The 19882-nt window shown below is 39.0% G+C and overlaps 1 protein-coding gene across 1 annotated transcript in view; it reads left to right on the top strand.

The window, feature by feature from the left end:
* Positions 1-19882, top strand: part of LOC139730633 (actin-related protein 6-like) — a 38917-nt gene that overhangs the window by 13135 nt on the left and 5900 nt on the right. Inside the window, exons 6-7 of the mRNA XM_071641490.1 lie at positions 255-369; positions 13103-13226. Of these exons, the coding sequence (XP_071497591.1) occupies positions 255-369; positions 13103-13226 (239 nt within the window). The remainder of the gene's footprint in view (positions 1-254; positions 370-13102; positions 13227-19882) is intronic.

Raw genomic sequence — 19882 nt, forward strand, 5'->3', positions numbered from 1 at the left:
CAGCTACACACACACATGCACACACACACACACACACAAGCACCGTCATGCACAGAAAACTGCTCATGATACATGCACACGCCTTGACATTAGAGATGGACTCCAGTCAATGTGCTAGATTTACAAGCATCGTAGATAATTTCCATATTTTGTTTTATTTTAATACTCCTTGAAAACAAAGGATCAAGAGCAATGATGTATGTAGTATGATTCAACGAGTTTGTGGGGATTGCATTATATTTACTCCTGATCAGGTTAAAAGGAAAAGAGAACATCGTGTGCAGAGATTATGTCCTACCTGATTTCCAGGACATCAAGAGAGGCTATGTGAAAGAGGAAGCATTTGGGAAACAGAAACCAAATGAACAGGTAAGGACTACTTTTATATTGCATGCCACTAGACAGTGCTATACCACACACTGATTCAGGGCACTGTGTCATGGATCGAGAGACAAGACACGCTACCGACTGAGCCAAATCACTGCCCCAGTATACATGTATAGTGATGTAGTAAAGATAAAGAATAGTAGTAGAGCAGATAAGCCCTCAAAATCACGTGAATTGTGCAAAATTTGACTAAAGCATGAAACTTTCACCAGTGTTAGTACATACCATAAGATTTATTTTAAGACCGGGAGGTAAGTCTGATTTGACCTCTGATGACCTCCAGAGGTCAATGTACTTTAGATATCAGAAAATCGATGTTTTTAGACATTTGCGAATGATATATGTGGTTATGTTGCACTAAACATGCATTTATACCACAGATAAATCATTTCCAGATTCAACAGAGCACTGACAGGTTTTTACCTTTGACCTCTGATGACCTCCAGAGGCCAATGAACTTTAAATATCAAAATATCGATGTTTTTAGACATTTGTGAATGATATATGTGGTCATGATTCACTAAACATGCATCTATACTTCAGGGAAACCATTTTCTGATTCCACAGAGCATTGACAGGTTTCTACCTTTGACCTCTGATGACCTTGAGAGGTCAATGACCTCAGAATATCAGAATATTGAAGTATGACATCATTGGTGAAAGGTCAAACATGGTAAAGATGTACAAAACAAGCATATCTGTTTACAATGACATCGTCTTCATATTCCAAGGCACATAGACGAGTTTCTGCCTTTGACCTCTGATGATCTCGAGAGGTCAATGACCTCAAAATATCAGAATAGTTTGGCATCATCAATGGTAAACATGATGATGTTCTAGAGAGCACTCGTAGGCCCTGCTTATTAACGAGCCATTACCGTTCACCTATGAAAATCACACAAGGTCAAATACCTCGAATGAAATGTGAGGATGTTAATATTGATATTGCGATAGTTAATAGTTAATGATTGTTTATAATGTAGGGCTTTACAAACCATGCATTTCTGTTACCAAAAAAGTGGCTACTCATTCCGCAGAACTTTTCAGGTAATTATCTAAGTCGGGTATGTGCACAGAGCAAGGGGTGTCGATCTGTTTTCACGTGGGGGGGGGGGGGGGGGACTTGGAAAATATGTAAAAGCATAAGTTCATGGTGCAAAGGAATGAAGCGGAGGGGTAGGGGGAGGATGTGGGTGGGGGATTGGATTTTTGCAGGTTTAGACCTGAAATCAGTGATTCAGTGTAGCTCTTGTTTAATGTGTGCGTCATCACTTATACGGAAGTTGATGGGGTGTGGGCGCATCTCACCTACCCTCCTCCCAAAGACGAAGTTTTTTTTGGTTTTTTTTTTAAGAATCTGATGCATACATTTTGGGGAATATTAAGAAAATTATGGATCACCAAGGTGTACCAAGTCTATATGGATGGGAACCCAGCAAGCGCAGCGTTGGCGAGGGTAGGGTATTCCACCCCCATTCGAGAGAGCTCTTGTATTTTGAGAAATGAGATTCAACGACCTGGCACACAGGCACTTTTGAAGGAATACCTCGAAATTTGTATCAAAAAGGTGTAGTAAGTCAGCCGTCTATGGAGGGAGACCAATCGACAGAAGGATGTGGGTGGGGGTATCCCCCTCCCACATTATGGAGCTTTTGCATTCTTTTGTTTGCAATTCAATGATCTCGTGCCACTCTTGGTTGAACTACCATTTTGAAAAAAAAAGTCCATACCCAAATGTGTAGCCATAATCAATGCATGGAGGAGAGGTTGATACAGCGAGAGGAGGGTATGAAAGGGGCTGTCCCCCAATCCTTCCCATGCGAGGGAGCCTTTGCAGTAAGAATAGAAATTAAAAAAAAAATCTAGTATACACATTTATGATGGAATATTTGGGAAATTATCAGTAAAAGGAGTGTACCAAATCTAAGGGTAGAAACCGAGGAGGGATTGTTAATTGAAAGATACACTACCCCCTCCAACAAGAGGGATTTTCTTTAATATGTCGGAACTGAAATTAAAGATCTAGTACATACTTTGTGATGATATAGAACAAAAATGGGACAAAAGCACTGAGCGTATATGGAAGGGGACATAACGAAAGATAGTGTGGGGGAGGGGGTATGCAAAGGAGATTCTGCCTTTTAATCTGGTGCATACTATAGCTGAAATGTTCAGTGACAATTCATTTTCTGTCAAAAAAGTGAAGAAAAAAAATCTCCATCTCAGGAAATACTTGGAGGTAAAGTTTTATGTCCCCACCATTCCCCCTCCCATATTTTCTCGGGAGGCGGGGCAAATGCCTCTTGCCCTCCAAAATGAACAATCGTGCATATATAGGAAAGCCTTTTCATCTTTGGAATTCAAATAAAAATATCTCTTAAAAACATTTTTCATAGAATAAGGGAAATTATCATTCCCCAAAGTATGTTATATCTGTGGAAGGAACCAAGCAGGGGGAAGGAGTCTATCGAAAGGAGATATCCCCTCTCACAGAAGGGAGATTTTGCATTTCAGAATTAAATTTTAACAATCCGATGCACACTTAAAGTGAAAAACTTGGGCAGTTTTCTGTCTAAAAAGCAAAAAGCAAAAAAACAACAACAAAAACTAACAACAACAAAACATAGTCCACATCTCAGAATTTAATGGGGTGGGGGTCAACTATCCCTGCCACCACCCCACCCCTCCTCAAAACTAATGCCCCGGTATGTGCATGTGTTTTATTCCACTTGTTGAAAAGAAGAGAGAGTTTTAAGAAACAATATTGTTCAGTGGTCGCTATCCCAGTCAAGTAAATTGTTTATCGATAAGGTGATTTCCTTCACCTGTATACCTTAAGATGATGTAGGCTTGGTATTTGCTTTGCACGTTATTACATCTATTTCTTTTTTAGTATTCTCGTTTATATTTTGATGTGAAAGTCGTTTACTTTGCTAAGATTTTATTTGTACATAGAAAAAATAATCCAAGACTGAAAATGAAACTGATACAATATTTAATGATTGACATGATGCACATAATTATTGTGTATTTCTATAGCAACTAGAAATGTCGCTACAGCGACTGGTTATACCCCCATCAAACAACATTTCATAAGCTTTGGTCAAAACAACATTTGATAAGCTTTGGTCAAAAAACTGAGGAAGTAGTTAAATCCGCAAGATCTTTCCTTGATCTTCTGCCATTAATATGCCGTTACCATGGCAACGTACTTTCGGGTACTGTCGAAAAATGCGTCTTGCACATCTACAACCAAAGGCACACTTCTGTACCAAGTTTCATGGAAATTGGGCAAAAACTGAGGAAGTAGTTTGCAACACAAAATTTTCCATCATTTTGGCTCATAATATGTGAGCTGTTACCATGGCAACATACTTTTTGTCACTGTCAAGAAATGTGTCATGCTGACCTATATCCTAAGACAAACATTCAATATGAATTCCATGAGAATTGGAAGAACACTGATGAAGCAGTTTTGCCATGAAGCATTTTGCCCTATATTTTACCAATAACATGCCGTTACCATGGCAACGCACTTTTTGCCACTGCGGAAATATGTGTCTTGCACATTAACATATTCAGATGAACATCTGTACCTAATTTCATAAAAATTGATCAAAAACTGTGGGAGGAGTTCGCGACGCAAGATTTGTACCCATTTTTGCCCATAATATGCCGTTACCATGGCAACGTACTTTTGGGTACTGTCAAAAAATACGTCTTGCACATCTACAACCCAAGGCACACATCTGTGCCAAGTTTTATGGGAATCGGTTGAAAACTGAGGAAGTAGTTCGCGACGCAAGATTTGTACCCATTTTTGCCCATAATATGCCGTTACCATGGCAACGTATTTTTGGGTACCGTCAAAAAATATGTCTTGCACATCTACAACCCAAGGCACACATCTGTGCCAAGTTTTATGGGAATCGGTTGAAAACTGAGGAAGTAGTTCGCGACGCAAGATTTGTACCCATTTTTGCCCATAATATGCCGTTACCATGGCAACGTACTTTTGGGTACTGTCAAAAAATATGTCTTGCACATCTACAACCCAAGGCACACATCTGTGCCAAGTTTTATGGGAATCGGTTGAAAACTGAGGAAGTAGTTCGCGACGCAAGATTTGCAACGGACCGACCGCCCGACCGCCCGACCGACCGCCCGACCGACCGCCCGACCGCCCGACCGACCGTCCGCTGATTCCTATATACCCCCTTCAAACTTCGTTTGGCGGGGGTATAATAAAAGTGAGCAATTCAAAAGGCGTGTACTCATTTCACATGAACATTAGCGATGATCCTCTGACCTCTGGAGGATATTGAAAGATATGCATCAAAATGTAAGAATATTGATGTCTGGTCTCATTGGTTTGTAATGGCCAGCTGCTTATGAAATAATAATTATATTTAAAAAAAATGCATTTTGTGTGTGTGTGTGTGTGTGTGTCCAAAATTGTATGCAGAGTATTCCACACACAGTTCAATTTTGACTTCCATCTAGGACAATGAGCGGTTACTTTTTTCTCAACTACACTGTAATATCAAAATCTATTGAAAAAACACGGTGGCGGCTGGGTCTAACACATTATCATTCCTTTTCGTTGGAGATCCATGCGGGATGGTCAAAACAAACATAGAAAAACAGATATCTCAGACCTAATTGTTATAACAAAGCATCATATCCTCATATACCCAACCCAACCCTCTATGCCCAGACAATGTAAACCACCCCATGGACTTACTTGGAGCTTTAGAATATCCTTTGTCAACAGAGAGAGACATCCAAACCTTTGCAGTGCCGACTAAGATCTGCCATGGAACTGATTGGTATTGGCTCTGCATCATTGACAGCAGATCTCGTTTCCTATTCTCCTTCTTCTTCTTCTTCTTCTTCTTCTTCTTCTTCCTCTTCTTCATTATACTGTGTAATCTTGTGATATTCTGCCATGCAGCCTTTTCTTAATTGGTTAAAGAAGGTATCCAAAGAGCTATATGAAGCAAAAAACAACAAACAAATGCAAAAACAAAAAGAGAGACATATGTATCTTTAATAACAGAGCTGAATATTGAGTATCTATCTCCTGAAGTGTTTCAAAGAGATACAAGAGACAGTGGCCGAGAGTAGCCGCCACCTTTTTTCGGAGTAGGCCTACTTTGTGTTCTTGCAAATGATGCCTGACATTTTTGGTCATTTGCCCTTTTTGAAGAAGGCAGCAATAGAGCCACAACTTCCTGCGGAGTGGATATTGTGGGGTTCTTGATGCAGAACATCATCGCTGAATTTGCCTGTGCTGTACTTTCTTACAGGGATTGCCATTGTAGTTTTGTTTTGTTTTGCTTTGTTTTGTTTTTCAAGTGTGGCTGTAACACTGCTTGTTTTGCATATGATGGTCATTGCAGCTAAAGAGTGCGTATCTTCTCTGGATCATTCCAAACTTCATGATGTTTCACCTGGGTGAATGGATCCCAGATGATGCATGCATATTTCAGGACAGTCCTGAGCGGCATGGAGTAGCATAACACCTGAACTTTATGATACTCGTATCTTCGTCTGGAGAGAGTCTTTGGTTGAAGTATAACCTTTTTAAGCTGCTGTGGCGATTTGATTCCAGCTGAGCCTCCTATTGGAACTCCAAAATATTTTGCACAATCCGCTTTCTCCACGGTTTGCCATGAAGGCTTATCTATTCCCTGGGTAGGTCTCGGATGGCAATAGCTAGTTGCAATACACAGGATTGCTTCATGTGGAATGCATGTTGGGCCTCGCAGTATGTCGAAGTTTTCAAGATGGTCCATGATGTCGCAGCTGAGGACTGTATACTCCAGGACCATGAGTCATTCATCGCAGTCATACTGTAACAACCCACCAGCTTTACACTGGCCAATACAGGCCCACCAGCTGGAAACTATGCAAATATTGCCCATGAGCTTGACACTTAGGCAAACCAGTCCCATAATGAGTCCGACAAATGGGGGAAAAATCTATGAGACTTACACTGAATAGATTAAACACTCTGTATATCAGTCTCGTGGGCCTTGTTTTCCTCGAGTGTCGAGATAATGGCCATATTTGCCTATATTTGCTAGTCTTCATAACTAACCCAAACATAACAGTTATATTTGAGGTCACTGCCATCACTCAAGAAACTTAAGCTTTATTTCTGAAGTAATTGACCTCTCACATTTCAGAGACCTGTTACTATAAACCAATGCTCTGTGGAATATGCATACATACTTTGATCAAAACGTCAATGCGTGATTTGTACAGGATTAAGCATTTACGATTACACCAATGAAGCCAAACATCAATACAGGTAAGCCTACACATGTGACCTCAGTGACCTCTCATTGTCCTGAGAGGTCAAAGTTGGATATAATGCACAGGCTAATGACCAATGTTCCATGGAATGACAAGATTCTTCTATTATAGCATAAATGATTGTACATCGGGTATTACAAAGTTGACCATTGACTATCGATAGAATATCAATATTCTGATATTTTGAGGTCATTGACCTGTCACCTTCCTCAGAGGTCAAAGGTAGAGACACGTGAGTAATTTCTCTTGCTCTGTAGAATAGGAAAACAATTCAATTGTAATACAAATGAATATAACATCTAAATCATGTTTGTCATCAACCAATTGCACCAAATATCAATGTTCTGACATTTTGAGGTCATTGGCCTCATCATAGGTCATCTGAGGTCATCAGAGGTCAAAGGTAGAAATCTGACTCGAAAGGCTCAGTGGAACATTGAGGCAATTCCTCTTACAAAAATTAGTTTTTAGTACATAATTATCGTGTTTCAGTTATGAGTGACGCGTTAAAATATCAATTTTCTGACATTTTGAGGTCATTGACCTCTGGAGGTCATCAGAGGTCAAAGAAACCTGTCAGGGCTCTGTGGAATATAAAGACAATTTCACTGTGACAAAAATTAAGTTTTAGTACATCATTACTGTGTTTATCATTAACCAATGACGCAAAATATCAATTTTCTTAGATTTTGAGGTCATTGACCTCTAGAGGTCATCAGAGGTCAATTCAGACTTACCTCCCGATCTTAAAATTAATCTTATAGCATGTACTAACAATGGTGAAAGTTTCATGCTTTAGTCAAATTTTGCACAATTCTTCGGCTTATCTGCTCTACTATAGAAAAAAAAAGTTACAATTGACCATAAAAAAACAAAAAACTCAATACGATTTATTTTTTGTACGACATTGACAAAGCTCTTGATCTGACTGTCTTTAGAAGCCATTGAAAATGATATTTGCCATAACAGTGATGGAAGGTTTATGGAATGTGTACCTTATATTTCTGGAAAAAAAAAAGTTTAGAAATTGCTCCCATACTTCTTAGCTCATTTGTGAGCTATTGTGATCATTCATCATTGGTCATGCTCTGTGTGTCATGCATCATGCTTTGTGCATGAACTTTTTTACAGTTTTGGCTTCTCCTTGAAAATCCCGTAATGGATTTTCACCAAACTTGGCAGGTAGCATCCCTAAGGTGATAGGATCTCAATTTCTTTATATGAGCACCATGCTCCTTCCGCAGGGGCCCCAAGCCTCCAAGCCCCAAAATTCAGGCATAAAAGATTAAAAAAAACTAGAAATGTTGCTATGGTGACTAGTATGCTACCCCCATACTGCATGATTCTCCAAATACGTGTAGAGTACATCTTGACAGTGTGAGACGACAGTTTCACGTAATTGGCAAAACATTTACATGACATCTTTGTCACAAATTTGTTAAGTGCTTACTTTCCTTGAACTAGGTTTCATTTGAAAGGATAGCTAAATTGTTTAATCAAGAGAGCAAGTATACAGAAATTTTGTAATTTTCACTTGACCTTTGACTGTTGCCCTTTGACCCAATGATAGCACACAATTCTTCAAATCATTTACTGGTAACATCATTTTTTTTTGCAACAATATTTTGAACTATTTCAAAATATGAGAACAAATTGTTACATTTTAAAATTTTCATGTGACCTTTATCCCCATGCCCCCCCCCCATTCCCAAGAGAATCTTTGTCAGGCAGTACATGCATACATGTATGTACTTAGTTTCATGAAGATACTTTTAAGTCATTTCCGAGGTATGGAGAAAAAAAGTGAAATTTAGGCATGTTTGCTTGACCTTTGACCCCATGACCCAAAACTTTCCCTAGAGAATCCATGTTAACACTGTTTCAAGAGAAAATCAGTTAGGGCAAGTCTAAGATAACGCGTGCGTTACGACGTATGGGACGTTCAGAGACTTTTATGACCTGAAAAATAGTGTTAATGGCCTTTGATCATATTGGACTCTGTCATGGTAATTGATATCTAGGAGAAGTATAATCATGTAAAAAATGGAGAAAAATGACCTTGACAATTATATTCTAGAAGAGAAAATATGTGCCATTACGTATGGGACCAGAAAAATTTTGTTCTTTTGAACAGTTTTTTCAACCTCAAAACTCTCTGAAAGTATTTTATTCTACAACTTGTAACTCACTGTGATGAAAGCCACAACACTCAGATTATGAGAGGTAAGTTTCATGTCATGAGGCAAAAAGCTCTAATTACAGGTTCTAATTAAAGACAGACATGACGTGTTACGTATGGGACTTGTCCCCTATTCGTTAAGTGTGTGGGGAACCATGTTTCAAGTTGAGTTCAAGTTGATTCATTTCATTTCTAACAAACAAATAATTAGAAATACAATGAAACACTCGTATACACAGATGTCAGGAAATCAGTAACACAATGCGATGAACAGAATAACATTGTATACAAGATACAGGTAAATTATCAACAGAGATACAAATAACTATTACGTCACTGTGGTAAATGCATAAACAATATTGCTGGAAATGGAGGGGACTGCTAAAAAGCAGAGCTTGTAGAATGCAGTCCCCTCATATAGAAAAAAATATAATTACAAAAAACAAACAACAAATTTCCCTAAGCGGTAGTAAAAAAAAAGACAGACAGAGTAATACACACATACATGCACACATACGGACACGCATTAACAAACACAAGGTGGCTCTCTTGTAAGGAAAGATTAATGAGAGGATAGAAAGATACAGTAGTGAAGCATGGGCTCGCTGATGAACAAAGAGTAGTGAGATTAACGAAGCAACAACAATTTTGAAAATCAAAAGTGAGAAAAAAAAAGAATGAATTATTATGCTGCATACAAAGTTTTGGAATGATTCTTTAACTTCAAAGAAAATGTATTCAAACTTAAAGCTTCTTTTGTATTATTATCAAGAGAATTCCAGAATTTTGGTCCAGAAAAAGAGAATAAAGATTTTGCAAAAACCGTCCTAGTAAACCGTCCTAGTAAACCGTCCTAGTAAAGGCAAATGATATTCATGGGAGTGATGGGTTGGATATGCATGAACAGTTTCATTCTTTAAAAACATGGAATCAAACAAAAGGGGGAGAGAATGGTTGGTGTGTTTATACATGAATTGTCCTAATTGCAAACGATAGAGGTCATAAATTTTCAAAATATTATTTTCGTGAAGTAAATCATTGGTATGACTTCTCCATGATTCGTGACAAATGATACGAAGAGCTTTTTTGTGTAATAATAATCTTTCTGTATAAGTAGAAAAAGTGTTTCGCCATGCGAGTATCCCATAGTTTAAGTAAGGTAGTATCAAAGTAGAATATAACATAAAAAGTAAATTTTTTGAAAGATAAAATTTAACTTTGTTTATAATACCTATATTCCTCGAAATAACATGACATACAGAATCGATATGCAAACCCCAGGTAAGTTTATTGTCCAGAATCAAACCTAGAAATTTGATGGAAGAGACTTCTTCTATGATCGTGTCTTCCAGGAAAATATTTCTTGGTAAATTTTTCAGAGAATTACTGAACAACATGCATTTAGTTTTTTGCAAATTTATTGACAATTTGTTCGCTCTTATCCACTGGAGTAACTTTATTTATTCACTGTTTAAAGTATCAATTAATCGATCAGAATCAGAATCAGATAAAATTACATTAGTATCATCCGCAAATGATAAGAAAGAGAGGATGTTTGAAGAATTTGACATATCATTAACATAGAGAATAAATAAAAGGGGACCTAGTAAGCTTCCTTGAGGAACACCACAGTTAACATTTTGCGTAGTTGATGCATGACCGTTGATAAGTACAAATTGTTTTCGATTAGTAAGGTAACTCCTGAACCTGAACCCATCGAGCCAATTGATGTCATTGGTCATCCTCGTACAGATATTTTCGCAAATTGCTACTTGGAGGACATTTTCGCGTGTTGTTAATTTCGCGGTTACGAGGGTCTAACTGAATTTAGTTAATCGCGCATTGTTATTTTCGCGTGTTGTTATTTTTGCGGTTCTAAGGCGATTCGCAAAATTCGCGAAAATAAAACCACCGCGAAAATTTCAGCTCGTACAGTACCTGCTGCGTGGAACCCCAGTAATTGTGTAGATGATGTCTGTCTAGCAATAAGGTCATTGATTCAAGTCACATCTCAGTATGTATGGCCATGATTTTTGTCGTGGCTACTACTGAAAACTGAATAAGGACAATTTGTTTATCACTTGCAATAAAAAAAAATGATATGAAAAACACTAATTTGAAGCAACATCTTCATTGTCATCACAGACATGTGTTATACAATGCAGCTACAACGTAGCTAGAGCTCTACATTGAGTGGTGAACATTACCCAATATACTAGTAGTTGAACTGCAATTTTTCAATCTGCTTTTGTATAAGATTCGGTTTCAGTACCCTTTAGATTAGAGGTCTCTACTTCAAGGGACTGTTTAGTTCTGGTTCAGATGGGAATTCTGATTTCAACTTTTACAAGATAATTAGCACTTCTTTTATGAAATATTTAAATAGCATACAATTCTAAGAGGAATTCAAAGTTAACATAACAAAAATCTGTTTTGAAATGGTTGAGATATCCAGACACGTGGTGTCCTAACAAAAGGTGGGTCACATTTATTATTAGGACCACTTCATTTTACTTTGTATTTGTTTGTTTTTTGATATCTCAGCCATTCCAAATCGGATCTCCATCAAATAAACTTTGAATACCTCTACTCTGAGATTTGTATGCTTTTTAATGATTCCTATAATTGGTTTCCAATCATCTTGTAAAATGTTGAAAACTGAATCCCCATTTCTACAAAAACTATACCATCCCTTTAATGCTGATTTTCATAGTGTATTTTGCCATCTCCCCCTCCCCCTTATTGAAAATTGTTCAGTCAAGTACATGTATTGTTTCAAGTGTGTGTAACTCAAAAGTAGCTGCAAAGTTGGGATGCTTTCTTCAGGATGATTGACCATTTGTGTACTGAGAGACCCTCCCAGCTAGCTACATGCATTCACATGCAATATGTACGTGGATGTCCCATACATGTATGTGACGCATTTGTCTCATACGTAACATTATTTAATTGCCTAATAAAAAATATTTCTTTTACCATTTTTCTTCTTTTAGATGGTATTTAACTTCTCTAAACAATAAATTAGAACTTTCCAAAAGGGCATTCAAATAACCTTATAAATTTTAGAGAAAACCTGAAAAAATGACCTCAATTTGTTACGTATGGCACATCTCATGATAGGACACGAGCTAATTTGCATAATCATTTGCATAATCCCTAAATTTTCATACCAAGTTAAATTACTTGATGAACTTCTAATGTCCACATACTGTATTAATCAAATATCATTTGCTTTCCTTTGAATAAATATGAATTTTTATAAATGTCCCATACATAACGCTGTATTTCACATTTATGCAAATGAAGCCCTTGAAATTTGCATAAATTTACATCATATCATTTTTTTCCTCCATAGAAATCAAACTTCAACTCATAAGCTTCAAAATGATACCAAACATGTCAATATTGAACAAAGATGAAATTTTGCCTTCTGAGGGGACCTTATCTTGGGCTTGCCCATTACCGCATACTTTTGGAGAAATAAAAGGAGAAAGGAATTTGACTGTGACCTTTGACCTTGAGCATGTGTACTCTATTATAGTTGATAGGCACAACTTTGTCCACTCATACATACAAATGCCAAGTTCACTAGGATACCTCAAATGGTTCTGAAGTGACAGTGTCCACAAAATTAATTAGGGACGGATGGACGGATGGACGGATGGACGGATGGACAACCCAAAAACATAATGCCTCCAGTGACACTTTGTGGTGGAGGTATTAAAAAAAGAAAAAGAAGAATAAAATCTTCTGAACCAGAAGTGATAGAGCTAAGTTTTTGCTAGAGATAGTACATTTGTGACTGTCGTTTCAAGTTTGTTTGTGGCAGCTCCAGGGATGTCCCCTTGGCGTCAAAGTGGGGGCCAAAGTTTGCATTTTCATCTTCTCCTTGAAAACACATTTTCAAATTTGTCACCAAACTTCCGAAATATTATTGTTAGGGTGGTAGAATATATTTTACAAATGGGCAACATCACAGTTTGATGGATTGTGCTTTTGATATAGACCTACAATAGGACTGTACATACTGTGTACTTACAAGTCAATTATACCAAGTGTTCAGGCATAGTCACAACTAGAATATTATACAACTTACCTTTCCTGTACAATCACAAAACCAGTGTTATCTTGTGTACAATTTTCATTTTGACAGGGAAATTAATTTTATTGAAGGTCCAATTTCTGTTTTCAAATTTTTAACTTCCTCCCTCTTAGATTGTGCGCATGAATAATGAACGTTTTGCTGTGCCTGAGATCCTCTTCCATCCATCAGACATCAGCATACAGGAGATGGGGATCAGTGAAGCCATAGTGCATTCTATCAACTCCACCCCAGAAGGTGAGATTACAAAGTAGCAGAAGGTGTCTTGTGAGATAAGCATAGGAGTGGCCACACTACAATTCTAGGAAAGATGAAATGAATGTCTAACTTGTGGCCTTTGTTCTCTTTACACACAAGTGAAACACACACAAATCAGCATTTCTCCTGAAGGTGGGTGGTCTTACAATGTAGCACTCCAGGCAAAAATAATTTAGGTTTAGGGAACATTTGTGTGTGTGTGTTTGTGTGTTTTTAAAGCAAGGATTACACACATAGATTTGACATGTAGCATGTACATTTGTACATAACAAACAAACAGAGAAATATTTGTGATATAGGGGAATCCGGTTAGATAAGGTCCTGGCTAATGTACCTCACTATATCTGGACCCCTGTCCTATCAGCACATATGGAGCACACTTGTACATGAACACTGTGTGAACATGTTCTGCTATGATAGGGTAACATACATAGTACATTGTAAAATTGATAAACAGGAAACAAAGGAAATGTGACAGAAAAGTGCTAAAGCCCCTTTTACACTTTCACGGATCGCTTCACGGATCACCACGGATCGTTGATCTGTAGTGTTCCGGGGTGCAACATCACAATTTTTCTCTCAATGCCGGTGTGGATACAATCCCAACTGGGTGTCTCCATGGACAGACAAGGTAGCAACACAGACCATTCCGGAAATATACACAGAGCTAACATGGTTATCAAGGAAGAGCATGGAGGTAACTGGGTCCCTTCCTGGTCCTAATATGTTGACAAGTCACTTGTGCTTGAAGGTGCTCATTTAATAATTCATATTTCTCAGGTGACATGCCTTCAGAGGTAAGTATGGCAAGCACAACAGAAAATCTACAGCACATATAGTTCTGCTTGTCAAGACCATGAATATAAAACACTTTGTTGCAGAAACTTTCATTTTGCAGCAACATCAGGTGTGTGTGTGTGTGTGCGCCCTTGCTGGCGACCCCTCTTTTGACTCCTCCAATTTGTTGGCTTTTTGCATTGTCTGCTGTGATTTGTGAGTTTGTGAGTGCTTCTAGTTGACCAGTTTGATACCTGGATACCACTGGACATCTATCTGATTGATATGGAATTTCATCTCCTCAGAAATTGTAGAGTCAATTTCTCAGCTTGTGGTCCTATTTCACTTTTACTTGCCTGCCTGTCCCATATGTGCTTCTTCATGTCTTGTTCTGAAGTTCATGGGCTTTAGCTGGGTGCTTCTTCTGTGCAACCAACCGGAATCACACACAATAGGATGACATGCAGTGTCCATTGTGTAGCTTCTTCTTAGTACCACCAATGTCAATAGCTCTGCCAGAGTGGACTCTCCCCAGGAATGCCACTTATTCAGTACAGCACAAGTGAACTGAAGTCAATATGGAATGGTATGAGCTTTAACCAACGCATGTTAGCTGCTTCTACTTATGGAAAATTGAAGACCTTGGGAATACACAAGAGGCGTAATGGTCACAGGGGCTGCCGTGGTGGTAAGAAGAAGCAGATTATTGAGAGTGAATTCAAAGCTATGAAGAGTTCAACTCTTCCTGTAGTTGTGCATGCTCTCTTTACTCTTGGTCTGATTAACTGTCAATCAGCATGCAATAAATCTGATTTAATTAAGGATCATCTGATAGACCATGATATTGATGTTCTAGCATTGACTGAAACTTGGTTCAAGCCAGGCGAGCCCCAGAGCGCAGCGAGAGTAACTCCTTCTGGATACAGACTGCTTCATGTCCCTCGGAAGTATCGCAGGGGTGGAGGTGTAGGTCTTTTGTACAAATCAAGTCTGTGCTCAAAAGCAGTAAGAACCAACATTCAACCTAAATCATTTGAGTTTATGGAAACTGATTTGTCACATGGTACTGCAAGGATTAAGGTAATTGTTGTTTACCGTCCACCACCATCACGTAAGAACTGTTGTACGTTTACTGAGTTCATCCATGAGTTCTCAGTTTTGTTAGATAGACATTCCTTGTTCACTGGGAAATTGTTCATTCTTGGTGACTTTAACATCCACTGGGAAAACCAACAATCCAATGACACTAAAGCTTTCCAGAGACTTCTCCTAGATCATAATCTGCAGCAGATTGTGGATGAGCCTACTCACGAGTCAGGTCACATTTTAGATCTGATCATCACCCATATTGATGTGGAAGGCATAAATTCAGTATGTATCCAGGACTCGATATCAGATCACAGCTCTGTCCACTGTCTCCTCCAACTCGAGAAACCCAAGCCTGTGAAGAAGAAGATCACCTACCGCAAGTTGAAGACTATTGATTCGACTCAGCTTAGGTTTGACCTGAAACATTCCGGTCTGTTCTCTAACACCTGTGGTGCCGTGAATGACTCAGTCCATCAGTATAATGTGGTTCTCAGGGAATTGTTGGACAAACATGCTCCTGAAAAGACATGTGTAGTTGTGGAACAGCCGGCTGTCCCCTGGTACAGTGAGGTTATCGCTACTGCAAAACGCACGCGGCGACAGCTTGAACGCCGATGGAGGCAAACTCGTGCCCCATCTGATAGACAACTCTTCAAAGAGCAGAGAAATCGAGTCAAGCAGTTGTTCATGTGTGCCAAAGCTGCCTACTACAATAAACTAATAGTTGATTGTGGATCTGACCAAAAAGCACTCTATGCCATCATCAACAAGCTTCTGTACAGAAAGACAGAATCAGCTGTGGCACTAGGGCATCATTCCTCTCCTGGTCGTGTAGCCTCTAAATTCTCAAGGTATTTTATTGGTAAGATTGAGTCTATAAGATGCAATCTACAGTCGAACATGTCCCTTACTGTAGAGCCAGAGTCAGACAGTGATACAACCTCAAGTGATGAACATCTTACTACACTCGCGCCCACAACTCCGGCAGAAATACAGAGTGTTATCCGCAGCTCTCCTGCCAAGTCATGCTCCCTGGATCCAATCCCAACCTCAATTGTGAAAGAGAGTTATGAACTAATGGCCGTTCCTATCTCCAGGATAATCAATGCTTCGTTACAGGAAGGAATGTTTCCAGATGAGCTGAAGCTCGCCCATGTCACTCCTGTACTTAAGAAGACACCCTTAGATCCGGATAAGATGAGCAGCTACCGACCTATATCTAACTTGCCATTCCTTGCCAAAGTCCTCGAGAAAGTAGTTGCCAAAAGACTAATGTCACATCTCCAGGTCTGCAAACTCTATGAGCCGATGCAGTCTGCTTATAAGAGACACCACAGCGTAGAGACAGCCCTTCTGAAAATAGCTGATGACATCTTGCGAGCAGTTGACAACAAGAAAGCAGCCATGGTACTTCTCTTGGATTTGTCAGCTGCATTTGACACAATTGATCACAAAGTCCTCATTCACAGGCTGCAGCAGGATTTCAAAGTTGGCGCCACTGCCCTTCAATGGTTCAGATCTTATCTCCATTGCCGAAGACAGTCTGTGAACATCAATGGAACTCTGTCAGAGCAGGCCTTCCTGACCTGTGGCATCCCACAAGGTTCAGTCCTCGGACCATTACTCTTTACACTATACACTTCCCCCCTTGGGAACATAGCACGTCAGCATGGTTTAGAACCCCACTTCTATGCAGATGACACTCAACTTTATGTGACATTCGATCCAAGAGTGGCAGCTGAAGAAACAGCAGCAGCTACGAGGATGACTGAATGCCTGTCAGATATCCGACAATGGATGGTGAAGAACTTCATGAAACTCAATGACGACAAGACTGAATGCCTCATCATTTCTTCTCCACAAATGAGAAACAAGATCGTCTCCTTGGATTTTCACGTCGGTGATGTGTCTGTCTCTCCTGCAGATAACGTCCGTAACCTTGGGGTCTACTTTGACCAGTCTATGAGGATGGATAGGCATGTTTCGCAGGTATGCCAGACTGCTTACTTCCAGCTTCGTAGCATCGCAGCTATTAGACCTCTGCTTACAAGGATAGCAGCAGAAAGCATCATTCATTCACTCATAACATCAAGACTGGATTTTTGTAACAGTCTCCTAGCTGGCCTTCCATCTGCAACCTTGAACAGACTTCAAGCAGTACAGAATGCAGCAGCACGCTTGCTCACCGGGCTGAGGAAGTATGATCACATTACCCCTGTCCTGGCTGAGCTGCATTGGCTTCCCATCAAGAACAGAATTGATTTCAAGATCTTACTTCTCACTTTTAAGGCCATTCATGGTCTGGCCCCAGGATACCTGTCTTCCCTAATTGAGCGACGGCAGCCTCGCCCTGGCCTTCGTTCATCTGGCCTCACTCTCCAGGTGCCCATCACACATCACAAGGGATACGGAGACCGGGCGTTTTCCTCTATTGCTCCTCGCCTATGGAACTCCCTCCCATCTTTCCTCCGTGAAATTGACAAACTGGATCACTTCAAAGCCTCACTCAAGACTCACATTTTTCACCAGACATTTAATTGCTAACTGTCTTGGAGGAGTCTGCGCCTTTGAATGTTTCTGTGACAGATATATGGCGCCATACAAATGCTGTGGATCATCATCATCATCAACATCATGGCATAAACAAAACAAAACAAAACAAAAACAAAACACAGAAAAACATTGAGGAAATGGAGTGTTTGGGTGAACAGCTTGGCTTCTTATGCGATCACTTTACAGATAGTATGATAAGATGATGCCATTATAAATGATGAGAAAAATGTGAGCAAATTTCAAACTTTATAAGTCATATTTGTAAAATACACAGAATTTCAGTCTCTGATGGAGCTGATGCTAATATGGACATGTCAATGTCTTCACACAGTGTTCCGGAATGAATACGGAGACAACAGAGATTAGACAGTGCCTACAAGGAAGGGTATGGACTGATTTCTAAGCAAGCATATTTTTTTCCACGGGCATGTCGAAAGGTCAAGGATCATTCCAAATGACTTCTCAGTGTCAACACAGTCATGATGGAAACATGGTGGAAACATGATGGATGATCCTGGAATGATGATCCATGATGCGATCCCTGAAAGTGTACAAGAGGCTTCAGAGTATTCTCTTGGGGGAAAATGTCTGTCTTAACACTTGTCAAGTGTTTTAGATTTGGCAATAAACTTGTTGCAGACAAAACCTGCTTTTCATCACACATGCTAATGAATCCTCAGATCATCTACTCATCATCTGTATATTGCCTCAATCACACCATACAAAATAGTGCTGTGGAGGCAAAGTACAGGGTAATGGTAATTAAAGTCAAAGGGAGCAAATCAAACAGTCACAGAAAAAAGAAAATCACCCACTGCTCTGTAAAGACAGACCTATGAATGCAAAATTTCCCACAGGTGCACAACACTGTCTGCAGTTGTTATCTCTCATGCTCATGAATCACTTTTCTGAGTTTCTGATTCAGCAATGTGACCAAAGTTTCAGTCAACAAATAGAAAATATACTAGTACTGGATGTGATTGGAAAGTGCCCCATTCTTATCCTTCAAACAATAGTGCCAAGTAAAGGGCAATCCCAAGTCCCTCATACTTACACTAACAGTAACGTCTCTCAAACAGTTGATAGGCCAACATTGATTTAGCCAATCAATAGCTCAGATAATATGGAGCACACATGTAACTGGCATTTGTCACGGGGTTGCGACTGCAAGCACACAGTGATAATGCAGAGAAGTATAGAGTGCAGTCATTCAACTGTCGTGTGCTGGTTTTGACATGGCATGTTTCGGAATCAACATTTTCCCTTGTTATATCTGCCCTTAGGCTGATTCCTCTTTCTTTCTTTGTTTCTTTTATTGCCAAAAATTTAAATCTCTGTAAAATAAACTTCAAATTCCTAGAGTTTTAACACATGAAGGTACAAAAGTGAAAAACAAAAAATCCACAGTTTTGCATTTATCATGAGATGTCAGCTATAGACTGAGGCTGTTATGTATGTATACCTGTAAGTTCTTATGTGTGTTTGATAGTTTGTTGAACCCATTGATTTCAGCTTTTTTTCCTGCTAGTTCTTGTCTTCCCACATTTCAAATAAAGATATCCTTGGTCAAACACAACAGATACACCTGTATGTACTTCAGGTTGTTTTCATGCAAGAAATGTCAAAGTTACATAATTTAATCTGAATTTACATCATTTAATCTACCCACCTTCAAATCCTGATAATAGTTTTCTTATCAGTGGTTTCCTTCTACTATTTGTGAATTTGAAGAAACTGAATATTTGCATTATAATCGCTGCCAATACAGATATGATTGATATTGGAAGACTGAACCTGAGCATTGTATTTTTTTTTCTTTAAAACCAAATGTTTTCTTTCTTTAAAGCAAAATGTAGTGACTGAGTCAAGTAATAACTTTGATGGTATTGTATCAATTATTCAGATGTATGTTGGGCATGATGTCTCTTGTAGTCATAAACGACAGAGCAACAGTGCTTAAAGCCAAAACATAGTTCTTGTATGCGAGCAGACCTGTTGATTATTGCTCTAAAATCACAGATATGCTTAAGAAATGTGTGAAATAATGCTGTAATAACACAATTTCAGTTGGGTAACAATGAAAATGCAAAATATTAGTAGAAAAGGTTCTCTGGAAGTCCACAATCTCAGAGCTTACCCCATCGTGACTGCTACATAATTTTTCATAATCTATTATCGGCAAATTGGGTCACAGCGATGTCCATCGCTCTTCCGCA

This window comes from Diadema antillarum, unplaced genomic scaffold (genome assembly GCF_040938485.1).
Source record: "Diadema antillarum isolate AM-2024a unplaced genomic scaffold, OU_Dant_1.0 seq00000324_RagTag, whole genome shotgun sequence".
Classification (NCBI taxonomy): Eukaryota; Metazoa; Echinodermata; class Echinoidea; order Diadematoida; family Diadematidae; genus Diadema; species Diadema antillarum.